Source organism: Berghia stephanieae, chromosome 1, assembly GCF_034508935.2.
Source record: "Berghia stephanieae isolate SIO BIC M18660-M18661 chromosome 1, UCSD_Bste_1.3, whole genome shotgun sequence".
NCBI classification, from domain to species: Eukaryota; Metazoa; Mollusca; class Gastropoda; order Nudibranchia; family Aeolidiidae; genus Berghia; species Berghia stephanieae.
The window spans coordinates 31,431,957-31,448,229 of record NC_088360.1 but is presented as its reverse complement, the minus strand read 5'-3'; the positions used below and the strand labels follow the sequence as shown (position 1 = coordinate 31,448,229).

Sequence of the window (16,273 nt, the reverse complement as noted above, 5' to 3'; positions counted from 1 at the left end):
TAACGAGGGGAGAAGATAAAGAAGAAAATTGCATAAATTAGTCTGATATGCAGGATAACCGTTTACCCTGTTGGCACCTCCGTTTATTCACTTGGCGTTTCATCCGTTCGTTGTCTGCTGCCTTTGCAAGTGAACAAGCGAGATGCGTAGAATCGTGGCAATACTTATGTTGTGAAGTATTAAACCAGAATAGGAAATTGTGCATAAAAAACAATCATGCATTCAAAATTATAATAAGTTATAGGGTCATTTAATATTTACAGAATAATAGTGAAGTGTGCAATTGATTTTCCTGATGTACACAACGCAATGGCACTGGACTCGAATTCTAATGCAGATGACAGTGACGTTGACAGTAACAGATCAACACATGAACAGGTGTTTGTTATAATGATACAGATAGGCATTTTATGAAAATATATAGTCTTATTGTGCGGCTATGTGGTCTTATGGTATGACACTCGCTTTCGGATCGGAAGGTCCAGGGTTCGAGTTCGAGCCTCGCGCTCGGCGCATACTTGAGTCCTTGGAGAAGGCTCTTTTCTCACATTCTCTCACCGTACACAGGTGTAAAATGAGTGCCTGGACGTTAACAACGTTGTCTGTGTCCAAAAAATTGTAATATCGCCTAACAGGCGTCATGTCCCCTCCAACATGTTAAATGTTGCTGTTGACCAGGGACCCCTTGTAAAACGCTATGAGCACGTTAAGTGGATATTGCTCTATATAACGCTCAATTTTTTTTTTTAAATCACAGAACCATTAAATACCGAGCCACCTTTTCTCCAAAATAAATAGAAGAGAAGAATTAGCGAGTTTCAAACAAGACGTCAAGGTCCAGTTCGATCCCAGAGTCGACTTCTCTTCAATTTAAAACCCATTAAAAGGGTCTGTTATAAATGGCAATGTTTTCTCTCCAAATATCTTAAAATGAGACATTCTTACTGAAACCTCTATTGAATAATATTGATTATAATTCACCTAGAATAATTTGCCGTGGGAAGAAAATATAAAATCCCCTCTAATATCTCTGACTTGACTTTGAAAGGGAGGGGAAGGTGCACAAGCACAACAGATTATTAACGCTTTAAAGGCTTATGGTATTCTCTCTGCTCGTAATGTTGATCACTGATGTCAATAAAAAAAATACATTTTTGAAATATAACACTTGCCACTAATTTTTACAAGATAAAGGTTTTAATTTCATCATTATTGAGTACAGATTAAAGTAATGAAAGTGATACTTATTCCACGGCAAATCAACAAGCAATGGTAATATAAATTTAGATATTTATTGTGCTGGATTGTAATTCTGACCCTGACATTTTGCTAATAAAAGAGAAATGTTATACTTTGTTCAAGTTAAGAACAACATACTTTGATGTTGAACTTGAATTAAAAAGAGCGAAAGAGAAGTTATTCTGTTGAAATCATTATTCATAATTTATCCATTTCCACAACAGGACTTGGTTTGGGGCAGTGGATTAGCCATATTTGGAAACATCTTGATCAGTTGTTCTTTAAACTTGCAGGTAATTTTTTCCCATTAATCCATATTATCTTATGTATTTTTCCTCATGATTGTTTAAGAGACTTTTTCCTAACAGTAAAACACTCTTAATATTTATTGATGCTTTGTGTTTAGGCAAAATACTCACAACAACTGTCAGCCGTATATAGCGTGCCAGCACACAAAACTAAATGTAACCTTGAACGTTCATCTGATTGATACAATTTTGTGAGAACTATTGATACAATTTTGTGAGAACTTATCAACAAAATGGCTGTCTAAAAACAATAACAAAGAGCTGAGTGATGTCAACTCCATTCCTTCTATACTGCCTTTTACGAATATGTAATGTGCCATTCTTTAAAATGATTCACCATGTGTTGAAAATAAGATGGTAGGGGCTTCTTAAACTTTGCACTTCACAATTCGGATATAATTTTTTTTCCTTTTACTAATTGTCATTGTCATAGATATATAAATATAACCTGGTAAACATCATTATCTAAGTGTTAAAGAATTAATTGTCATTTTAAAAATTTATTGAATTTAATTAAACTATCATTGTAATCGCCAATTATCATATGATGTAAATGTTTTTCTAACTCACTACTCATTTTTCTAATTTTTAGAAATATGTTCATGTGCGCAACTCGAACAGAGATCTTGCAATTCAAAAGCATTACACCAAAGATCCTGTGTGGTGGCTTGGCCTATGCTTAATGGTATTGGGAGAAGGCTGCAATTTTACAGCTTATGGATTTGCTCCGGCATCTCTTGTGGCACCACTTGGCACGACCACAGTCATTGGTGAGTTGAAAAATGTAATTGAATAATGGACCTTATCAATATATCTCATAACTCTTACTTATGTAGAAAAAAAATTAATACCCAAACCTATCTCAAAAATGTTATAGGAATTAAAAATGAGACTTGTGATCGTGACGTTTTATCATTTTCTTTTTCACTTATTTCCTCATACAGCAAATCTTTTCATTGCGGCCCTTGTGTTAAAGGAAAAAGTCAAGGGAGAAAACTTATTTGGTAAGATTTGCAGATGATAACGTAGTATCAAGTTAGCTGACAATTCTGGTCAATGGTTATTTTCATGGGTTTTTAGACTATGTAGATAAAATAAAAGTGTGTCTCCACAGCCATCAGATTAATGGAGCTGGAGCATATCCCTATTTCTGTAGTTTGAAACAGAGTAAAATTGCTTGCAACCCTTAGAATTGGATGTCAGACCTAACAACCAAATGGTGTATGATTACTGTAATGTATTAATTAATTATCGTTGTTAATGTTACACTATTTACAAATTATTAATATGACGACGCACAACTGTAACTGCTGTGACTAATTTTACGTTATTGAACAATTTTTAATAAAGATTAACATCTTCCGGTTGTAACTACAAAATGTAAAGTTGGTGTTTGAGACTTGTTAACATCATATTCGAATCTTATCAATCACCATCAACTGAAAACCTTATATTGACGACGAGGATCAACAATTATATTGATAAATCAAACTTTTTCATACCATATTTCAAGTAAATGCTATGAATTTCAGACAAATAAAGCAGTTTGATGTCAACGCAAAATTGCAAAATATCATTTTTAAACAACCTATTCGACTCTTTTGAATATGCTGGATTTTTTATAGTTTTCAAAATTTTAAACAAATATTTCATTGCATTTATAAACCACCACAAAGTGAAAACAACAATTCGAGAGATTTTATCTTTAACCTGTCAATTAATAACAGAAACCACATTTACATTGGTGATTTTAACATTGATTTTAATGGAAACAAAAACGAATCAAAAACTTTTCATGAGTTGTTGATGGATTGTGAACTAGTTCAGGAGGTGACCGGACCAACGAATGACCATGGCCACACCATCGACAATGTCATTACAGATGAAGGTTTCCAATTTTTGTCTTCTGTCAACAAAATAAATAAATTGGTTTCTGACCATCATCTTTTATTCTTCTCCATCAACGTAACAAAAACCACCCTGTAAAGAAACAGATTACCTCAGGTGATTTTAAGAACATTGACATGGAACTCCTGAGGAAAGACCTAACTCATTCAATAAAGAAACATCAAACCATTGATGCTGACATACTAAACGCCGCAAGTCTCGATACCATGAACCAACATGCCCTTGAAAGAACGAGGACGGTAAAAATACGAATTTCGGAATATTATGAAAGAGTGGAGTTATATTTTGTTGCAAATCAAATAGCCAATGACTGGATGGGGTTCCCGACCTCCCATAGTGGGCAGGGAGGTACTTGCTCTGTCTTCTACCCCCCAGTATCTGTTTTCCAATTGCTTTCTGTCTTTGCCTTGGAATGAGATTACTTAGTTTTGTCCTGACCCTGGCCGGAGTCCTTGACTGGGAGGAAAACAATCAAATGTATAGTTAGTTTTGGGAGATGATATTTTTTTTTCTTGTAAATTATCTCTTTGTCATGTACTGTTATTTTTTTATTTTTAACATTTGATTTGTTAACATTTGAGTGTATTCCTCATAGTGGAATCTGGGTGAAACATTTATGTAATCTCAAACTAAGTACACTGATAGTGTGCTCTTGGAATCTACTTCTGTTCCCTATTTGAGCCATTCCCCTCCGTCTTACTTTTTCCTCAAGTCCTTTTAAATGTACATCTTGAATGTTTTTACTACCAATTTTCATCCTTTTTACTGGCGGCTGATATGACCTAAATGTGTTGTAAGCACTGTAAAACCCTTAAAAACAAACAAACAATATACAATGAAAATAGACACAGCAATTTTTTTAACAATTATAGGCCTAGTAAAATTTAGACTTTTAAGAAATAAGTTTATAGTTTTAATGAAAAGAGCCGATCATAAAAACGTTGCAATTATAATCCATCCTATAAGAGGCTGTATAAACTAATTCAAGTTTTAAAAGGGATTAATCAGGTGAATTACATAGTTTAACGCTAGCCATCGCCACTGAGATGATTACTTATGTCATATCAACCTCTAACTCTTTGATGATAAAAACTGCAGTGCTTTATATAGAGAATAAAAAGGTAGTTAAAGTAATCAACAGTGATTTGGTCCCAACTTTCCATATAAGTCTGATATGTCTGTGCGCATGACAAAGGCGATATATTTTTCAAATAATGGAAAGAGCTGTCCTGACTAACCGTTGTTTGTCTTGTATTTAGTCTGAGGTTGTGTCACATGAAATGAGAAATAAATATAAACTTGAAATTAATTCAGTTATGTTAAAGAATGACAGATCAAATTTGATATTATAATTCCATTTGCATAAAACTTTCCAAAACAAGAACATAATGTCACAATTTTATTCAATTACTGTACAATGCATTAACTGTTTGATGAGGTAACATTTGTATTTCAGAACACGTGTAACACTTTTATAATGTTGCTCTATCAGCTGTTCATTTTTAATTATGTGATATATTCCAGGCTGTTCTTTGGCCATTATTGGAGCTTTCATTCTGGTTACATTCTCAGGACAGGTAAAATTGAATAATGTTTAAACTGGTGATCATTTATATAAACTTTCTATAAACAGTTTCCTTTCTCAATATTCTTCTCTAGTAATCTATGGCATTCATTATTCCTATAATTATAATTTATTGGTTATAAATTCAAACACCAAAAACGTTGGGGTTGTTTTCTCCACAGCATTATATACTGAATAGGCATCGAAATTTTATTTAGAGAAAAAAGATAGATGCTTTTGTCATACGTGACTTTTGTTTAAATCTTTTCATCCATGCTCAATGTCGGGAATGGTGCTGTGCTCACTTTTCTTGACGAAAATATCAAAAACAATGTAAATATTATTTATTGAATATTATTGTTTATAGGTTATACTTTAACATCCAATATTTTGCAATTTAAAATAGAAGAATGAATGATAAAAATGGAATATAATTTTAATAATGTAACCGAAATAGGATTAAATTGAAGTTTAGCGTATTTTGAATCAATCCTATCTTCATTTCTTTTTTTATTCATCTTCTTTTCCATTCCACAAAATAGAGAGAAATATGCATTGAGAATGAATAAATAAATCTGATATTTATGAAGAAATTTCTTTTGTTTTCAGGATGAAAAGATTCAGGGAAGTTATGAGATAATTGAATCTCTGTCTCAACCAGTGTTTGTGGGATATGTGGTAAGATTTTTTGGGGTTTCTCGAAACAGGGAATATGTCCATATTTATAAAATTCAGAAAAGTAAATTTTATTATTACAAAATATATTTTATGGAGCTTATATATGATGGGGAACCCAGATTTAAATTACACATTTAAAAGCTTTGAAATGATTGTTTATTTTTCCCCTTTCCTCTTTTTTCCCCCCAATCAGTCCCTAAAATTTTGAATTATATTCATTTTTCAATCTTGTTTAGGTGGTTGAAATCACGGCTGTTGTGGCTTTACTGGTGATGCTGCATTTTTATCAACATACTCACGTTGTGGTTTATTTGCTCATTTCATCAATAACAGGTTTGTTTTTGGGTCTCTTATGAAGTGTAAACAGAATGCACAATTGAGCAATATTTAATTAGAAAAGAGTCTGACTAATGAATGTAATTGAAGCATTAAAAGTTGTGGGTTACATTATAGTCAATTGCATCTCGCAGTGCATATCTAAAGATTATTGACATATCAAGTTAAAACAAGAATGCCAAAGAATTCGTCGAACAACCCATTATGAGTATTTAAAAACCATGTTTGCCAATGACAAAAATGATTTTTTAAAAATATTATAGAGATATATAAAGAGTGAGAATCAGGAGCAAACAGGCAAATCAGACTTGAAGAACAACAAGTTATCCAAGATTCAATGTGGAAAGCGAATACTAGCAACAAACAAGGCATTGTTTTTGTTATTGTTGTTGTTGTTGTCATCGTCGTCTTCATCATCATCATCATTATCACTTTCGTTTTTGTTGTTGATATCGTAGTTATGCTTTACTCATGAGATAATGTTGAATCTTGTTAACTGCACTCCATCTGGTTCTGCTCTCTCCCCCCATAGTCCTCCAATTAATGCCATATTATTATTGACTATTGAGAGTATGTGAAAGAAGATAATGGTTCATTTGTATTTTTGTTAAAACAAGCTAAATGAATAGAGTAGCAAATAAATAAATAAACAAAAACTGGCCAATAAAAATAATTTTATTCATTTATTGTATTTTTCATAAAAGCATCTTTCACTGTGATATCAGCCAAGGCAGTGTCTGGGATGTTGTTGTTATCATTTTCTGGATTTTCTCAGTGGTCAAAACCAATTTTGTATGCCATGTTGCTAGTGTTGGTCGTCACTGCTCTCATACAAATCAAGTAAGTTTTATTTCTAATTGTTTCTTTTTTATGGGCGGGGCCCTCAGCCTACAATTGTGGGCTAGATATGTTGCCTCTTATATCTTCCTATATCTTTTTTATTCCTTTACGTGTTAATCTTTTCATTCGTAGAAGAAGGAACATGTCAACCTTTGTCATGTGATACTCACAAGACAATGGGACCCTTATGCACTGTGTTCTAAATGATATGCCAGATGATGAATTAGATGCATAAGAAATGAGAAGAATCAGAAACAGTTTTTTTATTGTTGTGAATTTTGAGGATTTATTTTGTTTTTGCCTAGTGTATAACATATATCATTTGCTTTTTGGGAAACTTGTGCATTTCTTAAAAATATGTTTTAAAATAAAAAGAAATTGTTTGTGATTTTAATGCAAATATTAGCTTAAAGTTATACGTTTTATTACTTGATTGTACATCTTTTTGCTTGAATCATGTGCATTCATCTTGGTATGTTTTTTTTGATGGTCTTAGATTAGTCTCATGGATAGGTTGCTTGTGGACCACTGTATTCTATTTGTCTTAATTTTTCTTGGGTGCTTGTTAATGCAAACGGACAATTCCTATTATCATGTTATTATTATTATTATTATTATTATTATTATTATTATTATTATTATTATTATTATTATTATTATTATTATTATTATTATTATTGTTATTATTATTATTATTCTTATCATCACTCCACCTTCTCCTCCCCCTCCTCCTCCTCACCATCATCATCATCATCATCGTCGTCATTGTCATCATCATCATCATCATCATTATTATTATTATTATTATTATTATTATTATTATTATTATTATTATTATTATTATTAATATTATTATTATTATTAATATTATTATTGCTGTTGCAATTATTGTTGCTCTTATTTCTTCAGGTATTTGAATCTTGCGATGAAGAACTATGACGCTACTATCGTAGTCCCCATCAATTTTGTGATCTTTACAGCAAGCGCTATTTTAGCAGGTAAGTGTGACTTCAACTCATGGACAGAAAACACTCCATTTGTTTGAAATATGATTCAAGGTTGCCGAATTGCTGTTGACTATAGCTCCAATATATTGTTAATCAAAGCTCAAGTACAAAGATTGTTTATAACAGTAGTAGTAGTAGTAGTAGTAGTAGTAGTAGTAGTAGTAGTAGTAGTAGTAGTAGTTAGCAGTAGCAGCAGCAGCAGCAGCAGCAGTAGCAGTAGTAGTAGTAGTAGTAGTAGTAGTTATCATTATCATAATCATAATAATAATGATGATAATAATAATAATAATAATAATAATAATAATAATAATAATAATAATAATAACAATGAAAATAATAAAGATATTGATAATTATAATAATAATGTTAATAGTAATAATAATGATTATAATAGTCACTGCAGTAGATAATGGGTTTTTCAGACTTCTCTTGGAATAGCCCTAAAGGCAAATTTCCTCTTGGAGATGAATAAAGGGAATTTATTTATTTATTTATTTATTTATTTATTTATTTATTTATTTATTTATTCATGTGTTTATTTGTTTGTTTGTTTTTTTTTTGGTTTTTTTTTTTTAATTTATTTATCTAATAATGATAATAATAATTGTGATGATGATTATGTTGATGATTATGATGATCATCATTATCATGGTGATTATTATGGATTTTTAGAATATAGATTACAAATATTTTCAATAATTTTTCAGGCATCATCTTTTACAAAGAGTTCCTAGGGATGACTGACATTCAGATAGTGATGTTTTTGTTTGGGTAAGTCCAAAATTTTAACCTGGAAATTTATATTAGATTAATGTTTAAACCCAAAAGATAAATGGTTAACTGTACTTATTCCTTAAAAAGTTAAGAGTAGTGCACACCTTAGAACGAAAGAACATTCAGCTGGAACCCATAAATCCACCACCATCACCTTTTACAAATATTTACTCGGATGACTGATATTCGGGTAAGTCAAAAATTTAATTAAAAAATTAGATTAATCTGTTTAAACCAAAAAGATTTTTAAAATGGTTAAATGTATTTATTCTTTTTTTTTTTTTAGAAAAAGAAAGAGTAATACACACCATGAAATGAACAAACATTTGGCTGAAAACCCATCAAACTACCGCTGTTGACGATTATCTGATTCCTGCACAAGCAATTTTGACTGACCATTTTTATTCAACAATATGCCCGTTTTATGGGTGTCTTTAATCAAGCATGCTTCAAAAATATGTGATGTTACAGATTTGTTTTTGGTGTGAACAAAATGAGATAAAATCAAATTTTATTATGATAACAAACATAGTACTCATTTTCACTGATGTCTGTTAACCCATAGACAGGTTTTGAAGTAATGATTGTGAGAAGACTATAAAAAGGTTAGATTTTGTTAAGTTGCATATTTAAATAATGTCACTGTACTTAGCATACGTTTTTCGATTAAAAGGAAGATAAAAGAATGCAGATTATAAGGCAATTAATTTTTCAAATACATAAGCCGCCAAAGCCAAGTTACAAGCTTTTCACTTTGAATAATATCCGTTCATCATGAACACAAATTTACGTGAATATAGCAGGATAAAGAATTGTCTGAAAGTGAGTGTCATACTACAAGACCACGTAGCCGCACAAATGCGTCTTTAAACTTAACACAGTACAAAGCATAGTGACATGTCTGACTGCAATAATAGGAAAAACTCTGTTTGAAAGATATTCAGTCTCTTACATTACAAAGTTTAATTTTATCACATTTTTATATCCCACAGATGTATTCTTTCTTTCATGGCTGTGTACTTTATAACCTTGATAAAGACAGACAAAAAATCAGGGAAACTTTTAGAAGAACACCAACACGTCTCTACTGATCTTATCCCTTGTGAGTTTTTTTTTTCTTTAAAGACTGTATAATATGTGTATTGCGATTATACATTAATAAAATTATAATATACTTCATTAAGATTTCCTATACAGTGCAGCACGGTTTCGTTGAACACACATTTGACAAATTCACAGTTTCACGAATAAGGACAGGATTCCCAAATTATGTTTTTCATTGTTGTAGTAAATTTTGCATGGCATCCATGTATGGTTTCAAGATTTTGATGAACTAAACCAAGACTAAGGGTCAACACACTGGCCACTACGAGAGAGAGAGAGAAAGAGAGAGAGAGAGAGAGAGAGAGAGAGAGAGAGAGAGAGAGAGAGAGAGAGAGAGAGAGAGAGAGAGAGAGAGAGGATGGAGAGAGAGAGAGAGAGAGAGAGAGAGAGAGAGAGAGAGAGAGAGAGAGAGAGAGAGAGAGAGAGAGAGAGAGAGAGAGAGAGAGAGAGAGAGAGAGAACAGAGCAAGTTGGGTTGTGCTGTAGCCTTCATGGCCTTATGTAGCCTGAAACTGACCTAAAAAGAAAATAAGTCATAAACAAGAATGACCTGGAAAAAAAAGTTTATAATTATGAGTTGTATTCAACAGCTCATCAATGGAATCACCTATTTCATATTACACCCACCAGATCACCTTATAATGTGACATCCTACCATGTTATCCCGCATGCCGTGTTGTATGGCATGGTGGTGCGTGTTTTGTTTCTCTTAGCGAGTAACTCAAGAGTGAATTATATTCATTATTTTTACGAAAAGGTATTAATCTACGAGACCAGGATGTGCAAACAATTAGATCATATAGAAGGAACGATATTGACATCACTCTACTCTTTGCTTTTTTTTCTTACCCAGTGATTTATATGAGTAGATCTCACTAAATTGTATCAATTCGACTATAAACGTTTAAGATTACACATAGTTTTGTATACCGACACAGTAAGCTACATCACAATTTGTGTCTCATGTCTTATAACCATGTTCACATATTCGTTGAAACAGAGATTTGGCTAACTTCTCTGGGGGTCTGTGTAATTCGTCTAATGCTTGTTGCACTGCATATGCAAATCCTTGAATTGTAAAACAAGTATTGTATTATGTTCAACAATATTGTTGCCTGGGTGGGGTTCCTGACCTCCCATAGTGGGCAGGGAGGTACTTGTTGTGTCTTCTTTCACCTTGTATTTGTTTTCCAATTGCTTTCTGTCTCTGTGTTGGAATGAGATTGCTTAGTTTTGTCCTGACCCTGGCTGGAGTCCTTGGTTGGGAGGGAAACAGTCGAATGTATAGTTATAGTTTTGGGAGATGATATTTTCTTTCTAGTTAATCATCTCTCTGTTATGTACTTTTTAAAAATTATTTATACCGTACGATTTGTTAACATTTGAGTGTATTCTTAGTGGGATCATGTGCTGGTGTTTGGGTGAGACTTTTAGTTACTTAATCTCAAACTAAGTACACTGATAGTGTGCACATGGAATCTACATCTGTTCCCGATTTGTACCATTCCCTTTTGTCTTACTTTTTCCTCAAGTCCTTTTAATTGTACATCTAGAACATTTTAACTATCTAATATCCTTCCTTTTTTGCTGGTGCTGATATGACCTAAATGCGCCGTAACACCCTTTAAAACAGACAAACAAACAAACAATATATAAAGTATTCTCTTTAATTCTTAAAAGAGATAAATTTCTTTCATGTAGAGTTCATTAAGACAAAGCTATAAATGTTTTTGTACATACTTTTAGAAATTTGTGAAATTTCATGATTTTAAAAAGTAGTTCCAAGAATGAAAGTTTGAACTTAATATATTATTCCAAATAATTTAGAAATGACAAGTTATAATCAACCTTTATATCTTACCCAATTAATATGTTCATGATATCATGGAATTGATATTTTCCCTCCTATTTCTTATTTTACTTAAAGACACATTAATAGGGAACAAAAGAGGATGTAAAAAAACTGGTTCCAATCTCATTGGAAGTTAGTGTAAAACCACTCTTCTGTAAGACCTGATACATACCTTGTGTAATTGACCTTCTGAGTTCAGAGTGATGGCATCTTATTTTCTAGACTAAGTATTATATCCTTGTCGTCAATAAAGATCATCCATCTTCGCCCTTCATGTCCGGCAATCTTAAGAATCTGCCTATACATCCTGCTACTAAAATAGTAATGTTGCCTAATGATTCAATTTGAAACTCATTAATTATTAATCCCCCTAACGGTGTGGGGTGGTGGGGTTCCTTACCTCCCATAGTGGACAGGGAGGGACTTACTGTGTTTCTATCCCCCTATATCTGTTTTCCAACATGCTTTCTGACTTGAATGTGATTACTTGGTTTTGTCCAGGCCCTGGCCGGATAAACTAGCTGGGAGGAAAACGGTCAAATGTATAAGTTTTGGGAGATGATATATTTCTCCTTGTAAATCATCTATCAACTCTGCACTGTATTGTTTTGTTTACATATTATATATGATTTGTAAACATTTGAGTGTATTCCTCTTAGTGGGATCTTGTGCTGGTGTCTGGGTGAGACTTTTAGGTGATCTAAGTACACTGATATTGTGCTCTTGGAATCTACATCTGTTCCCTATTTGAACGATTTCCCTTATGTCTTACTTTTTCCTCCAGTCCTTTTAATTGTACTTCTAGAATGCTTTTACTATCCAATTTTCATCCTTTTTACTGGCACTGATATGACCTAAATGTGTTGCAAGCACCGTAAAACCCTTAAAAACAAAACAATCCCCCTAAGGCTGGTTACATACACACTTAGGAACCAGAAGAGTAGAAGGTTTGACATCATGACTTCTCTGTCCTATTTTTATCACGATGTTTAATTTTTTGGGGGGGATAAATTGACATTTTCCCCACTTTCTCTTTTCAGCCTGGATGAAAGCCAATGTGAGCGTTGGTCAAGTGCAGCCCCATGGACATGTGAGTCATCTCAAGACTGTGACAGGAGACAGTGCTCATGTTGGAAGTGATAGCAAATCATCAAGTAATGACGCCCCAGGTGACCCTGGTAATAAAGTTGAGGAAGGGGCTGTTGGTGGTGTTAGTGCTGACCAGCTATCTATGACCTCAATGGATATGCTTTTGGACAGGGAGAGGATGGATAACTATGGAGCCACAACTAGTGAAGGAGGAGTTTCTTGAATTATTGACACACATATCCAATTGGCCATGACCTGATAGTAGGGAAAGTAAAACTGGGTTGTATGATAAGCAAGAGGCACTAAAGGTCACAAAGAATGTTAACACACATCAGCTTGTTTGTAAAAAATAGTTGTATTCATTTGCTACTTAATCAAAATTTATTTAAAGAACAACAGAAATGGTTTTAATGTATAAATGTGATTCAATGTATTTTTACATTAACTCTGGTAATTGACCATGGATATGCTCCGGATAAGAGTGTTTTTAATTCATTAAAAAAAAATGAATAGATAAATGGGTAAATAAACAATAATTTATTATTAAATTAATCTCACACTTATCCACACCACATAATGCTCAAGCAGTTTAAAAATTAATTTTGGGGGACAGTATTCATTCATTATATAGAATCAAATATGCAGCCCTTTTAAAGTGCTTATACAACTGACTGTTGTCAGACAAAGATGCCTTGATTTATAACAGCGAGGCCTCTAAATTTAATGTCCATCTTGATTGAATAGAGAAAAATATGTGAAAAAAAAGTCCTATTCCAGGCACTTACTGCCTGGGCGTGTAGAGAAGAGTTCAAATGGGGAGAAGTTTGTTCTAAGGTCAAAGCAAGTTAGACGAATTCCCACAAATATACAGTGACATTTCATTTTATTATTTGACCTTTATAGTATTACTAAGATCCTTATTTGGTATTGGCATAACACTTGATAATATATCTGGTGACTTGATGTAATTTTTTTAGAAGTTTGTTCCAGAGGGTTGGGATGTTTCTAGAAAAAAAACATCCTCCACATGACATGAAAGATTCCTTGAGTAGCAAGCAGTTTTCCATCGGATGAGGAGTGAAATGATTGGGTTGGTGTATAGAACTTCAGTTTGTCATTGAGATAAGTTGATTGACATGTGTTAAGATATTTAAAGCACAATACCAGAAATTTGTAGCTAATGTTTGGCTTAGATCGTTTTGTTTGCATGCCATATATATTTGTGTATCGTCTGCATATAGATGTTAATCGGTCTTATATTTTCGTAGAATATTAGTGGGTTGTTGCATATATATTATATAGAGGAAAGGTCGAAATACTTTGTGGGACTCTATTTATGAGGGTCTGGCCTCTACTCTCACTCTATGTATACAATTATCAAACAAGAATGGATCCAATTTAAAGCTTTACTTAATTCTATTGCTTGTTTGTCAGGCTTAGGATGAGGGCGAATTTTTTTTAAGACTCCGGTATAAAATTATCATGGTGACCAGCCTCAAGCAAGATCACCTTATTTCTTGTATGTATTTGTGTATAGAGAAGCCGTTTAATTCAGAAACACAAAGATCTTTTAACTTGTCCAACGTAGCCAGGTAAAAGTCTTAACTGACTAGTATCTCTCTCTTCACACCCTCTTAGTGTCTTCATGATTTCAGTATCACAACTAATTTAAATTAAAATATTTGAAAGTGGATAGCTGACTTTAACTCAAAATTATTTTTGGTAAAGTAGACTAAACGGGTGAATTTAAGGTAATATTGTCTGATGTAATTGAAAGGCCTTTTATATAACTTCAATAAATAAAGCAATATGGAATAGAATTAGTAATCGATTGATAGCTATTTTATGGTTTTCAAAATTATTATTTTTGTCTGGCTAATATCAAAATATGTTTACATATAAATGTTTAAGATAAAATGTTGTTTTATGTGTAGTTTACTTTAAATAAATGGATCATGATGTATGGCAAAATGTTTTGTGGTATAGTTAATACATGTCGATGCTCCAATAAGCTACTTATATAAATATATTATGAATGATATACAAAATGATGTTTTTGCTTTCCTAACTTATGCTTTATTTGCATTCCATTTTGTTTATTTGACCTTTGAAAAGAGAGATACAGATTTGATTGAAAGATAATGAATGCAAACTTTTTTTTTCTACGTTTGTTTGTATATTTTTGTTTGTTTTTTGTTTTTTAAAATGTTTCCATATAATATTACAAGAATGCTTCCCTTCTAAAATTTTGATTTTGCGTAAATCAGAATAGAAAATCAGAATGCGAGCACATTATACAGTTCCTTGCCTTCTCTAAACGTTATCAAATAGTAATATACTCTCGAGTTTACCTTAAGTTATTGATTTGTTTATTGATTATCATTTAAGTGTATCCTTCTTGACAGGAATTTTCTCTCTTAATTGTGCTAGGACTTTTAGGTGGTCTCAGCTTAGACATATTGACTGAATTCTCTTAGGACTACTATCTCTCCCTGTTTAAACTTGTTGTCTTTGATTTATGTTCTTTTTAGGTGCTAGAGCTAATATCGTTTGACCATTTTATTGGGTGCTGAAATTAACTAAATTTGTATCACTGTAAAACACAGCTGTAAAACACATAAGAACAGGAGTTCTTCCATAGTGGGCAGGGAGGTACATACTGCGTCTTCTATCCCCCTATATCTGTTTTCCAACATGCTTTCTGTCATCGTCTTGGAATGAGATATCTTGGTTTTGTCCTGGTCTCTGGCCAGATACCATAGCTTAGAGGGAAACAGTCAAATGTATAGTTAGTTTTGGGAGATATTTTTTTCTTTGTAAATCATCTCTCTGTTATGTACGTAATTATGTTTTATTTACTTATTATATATGATTCGTAAACATTTGAGTGTATTCCTTTTGGTGGGGACCTGTGCTTGTGTATGGATGAGACGTTGAGGTGATCTCAAACTAAGTACACTGATAGTGTGCTCTTGGAATCTACATCTGTTTCCTATTTGAACCAATTCCCCTTTTGTCGTCCCTTTTCTTGCATGCTTTAATTGTAATTCTAGAACTTTTTACTATCCCATTTTCTTCCTTTTTACTGGCGCTGATATGACCTTAATGGGTTTCAAGCGCCGTAAAACCCTTAAAAACAAAACAAACAGAGGAGTTTTAGAGAATTTCAGTTAAGTTTTTAAAATCTTAGAAGAGAAATTCGTGCGGTTATGCGGTCTTGTGGTATGATGCCTGCTGTCGAATCGAAGGTCCTTGGTTTGAGCCTTGCTCGGCGCTTAGTTGAGTCCTTGGAAAAGGCTTTTGATTCACATTCATGCACTGCACTCATGTGTGAAATGAGTACCTGGCCGTTAACAGCATTGTGTCTGTCGGAAAAAAATTGTAATATCGTCTAACAGATGTCATGTCTTGTTCTACATGTTGCACGATGTTGTTGGTCAGGGACCCTTTGTAAAGCGCTTTGAGCATGTTTAGTGGATATTGTGTTATATAAAAATCTCAAGTTTGTTTCATCTATCTTTGTGATGGTTTATTATGTAATGACAAGTTGGTGTTGTTTTCAAAAGTGCAATATA

General features: G+C 32.8%; 1 protein-coding gene across 1 annotated transcript; it reads left to right on the top strand.

The window, feature by feature from the left end:
• Nucleotides 1-97: 97 nt before the first annotated feature.
• LOC144971825 (NIPA-like protein 2) lies at nt 98-13,463 on the top strand. Its single transcript, XM_078912903.1, has 12 exons — nt 98-378; nt 1,464-1,532; nt 2,140-2,317; nt 2,492-2,551; nt 4,980-5,032; nt 5,629-5,697; nt 5,934-6,030; nt 6,738-6,873; nt 7,783-7,871; nt 8,588-8,651; nt 9,647-9,756; nt 12,650-13,463. The coding sequence occupies exons 1-12, from the start codon at nt 310-312 to the stop codon at nt 12,919-12,921; spliced, it is 1,266 nt and encodes a 421-aa protein (XP_078769029.1). The 5' UTR covers nt 98-309; the 3' UTR covers nt 12,922-13,463.
• The last annotated feature ends 2,810 nt before the right edge of the window (nt 13,464-16,273 follow it).

Bases quoted from the DNA above. Each gene is read 5' to 3' on its own strand.
- LOC144971825 (XM_078912903.1), top strand. From the start codon at position 310: ATGGCACTGGACTCGAATTCTAATGCAGATGACAGTGACGTTGACAGT. The intron at 2,318-2,491 runs GTGAGTTGAAAA...TTCCTCATACAG, and splicing joins TGGCACGACCACAGTCATTG to CAAATCTTTTCATTGCGGCC. The intron at 8,652-9,646 runs GTAAGTCCAAAA...TATATCCCACAG, and splicing joins ATAGTGATGTTTTTGTTTGG to ATGTATTCTTTCTTTCATGG.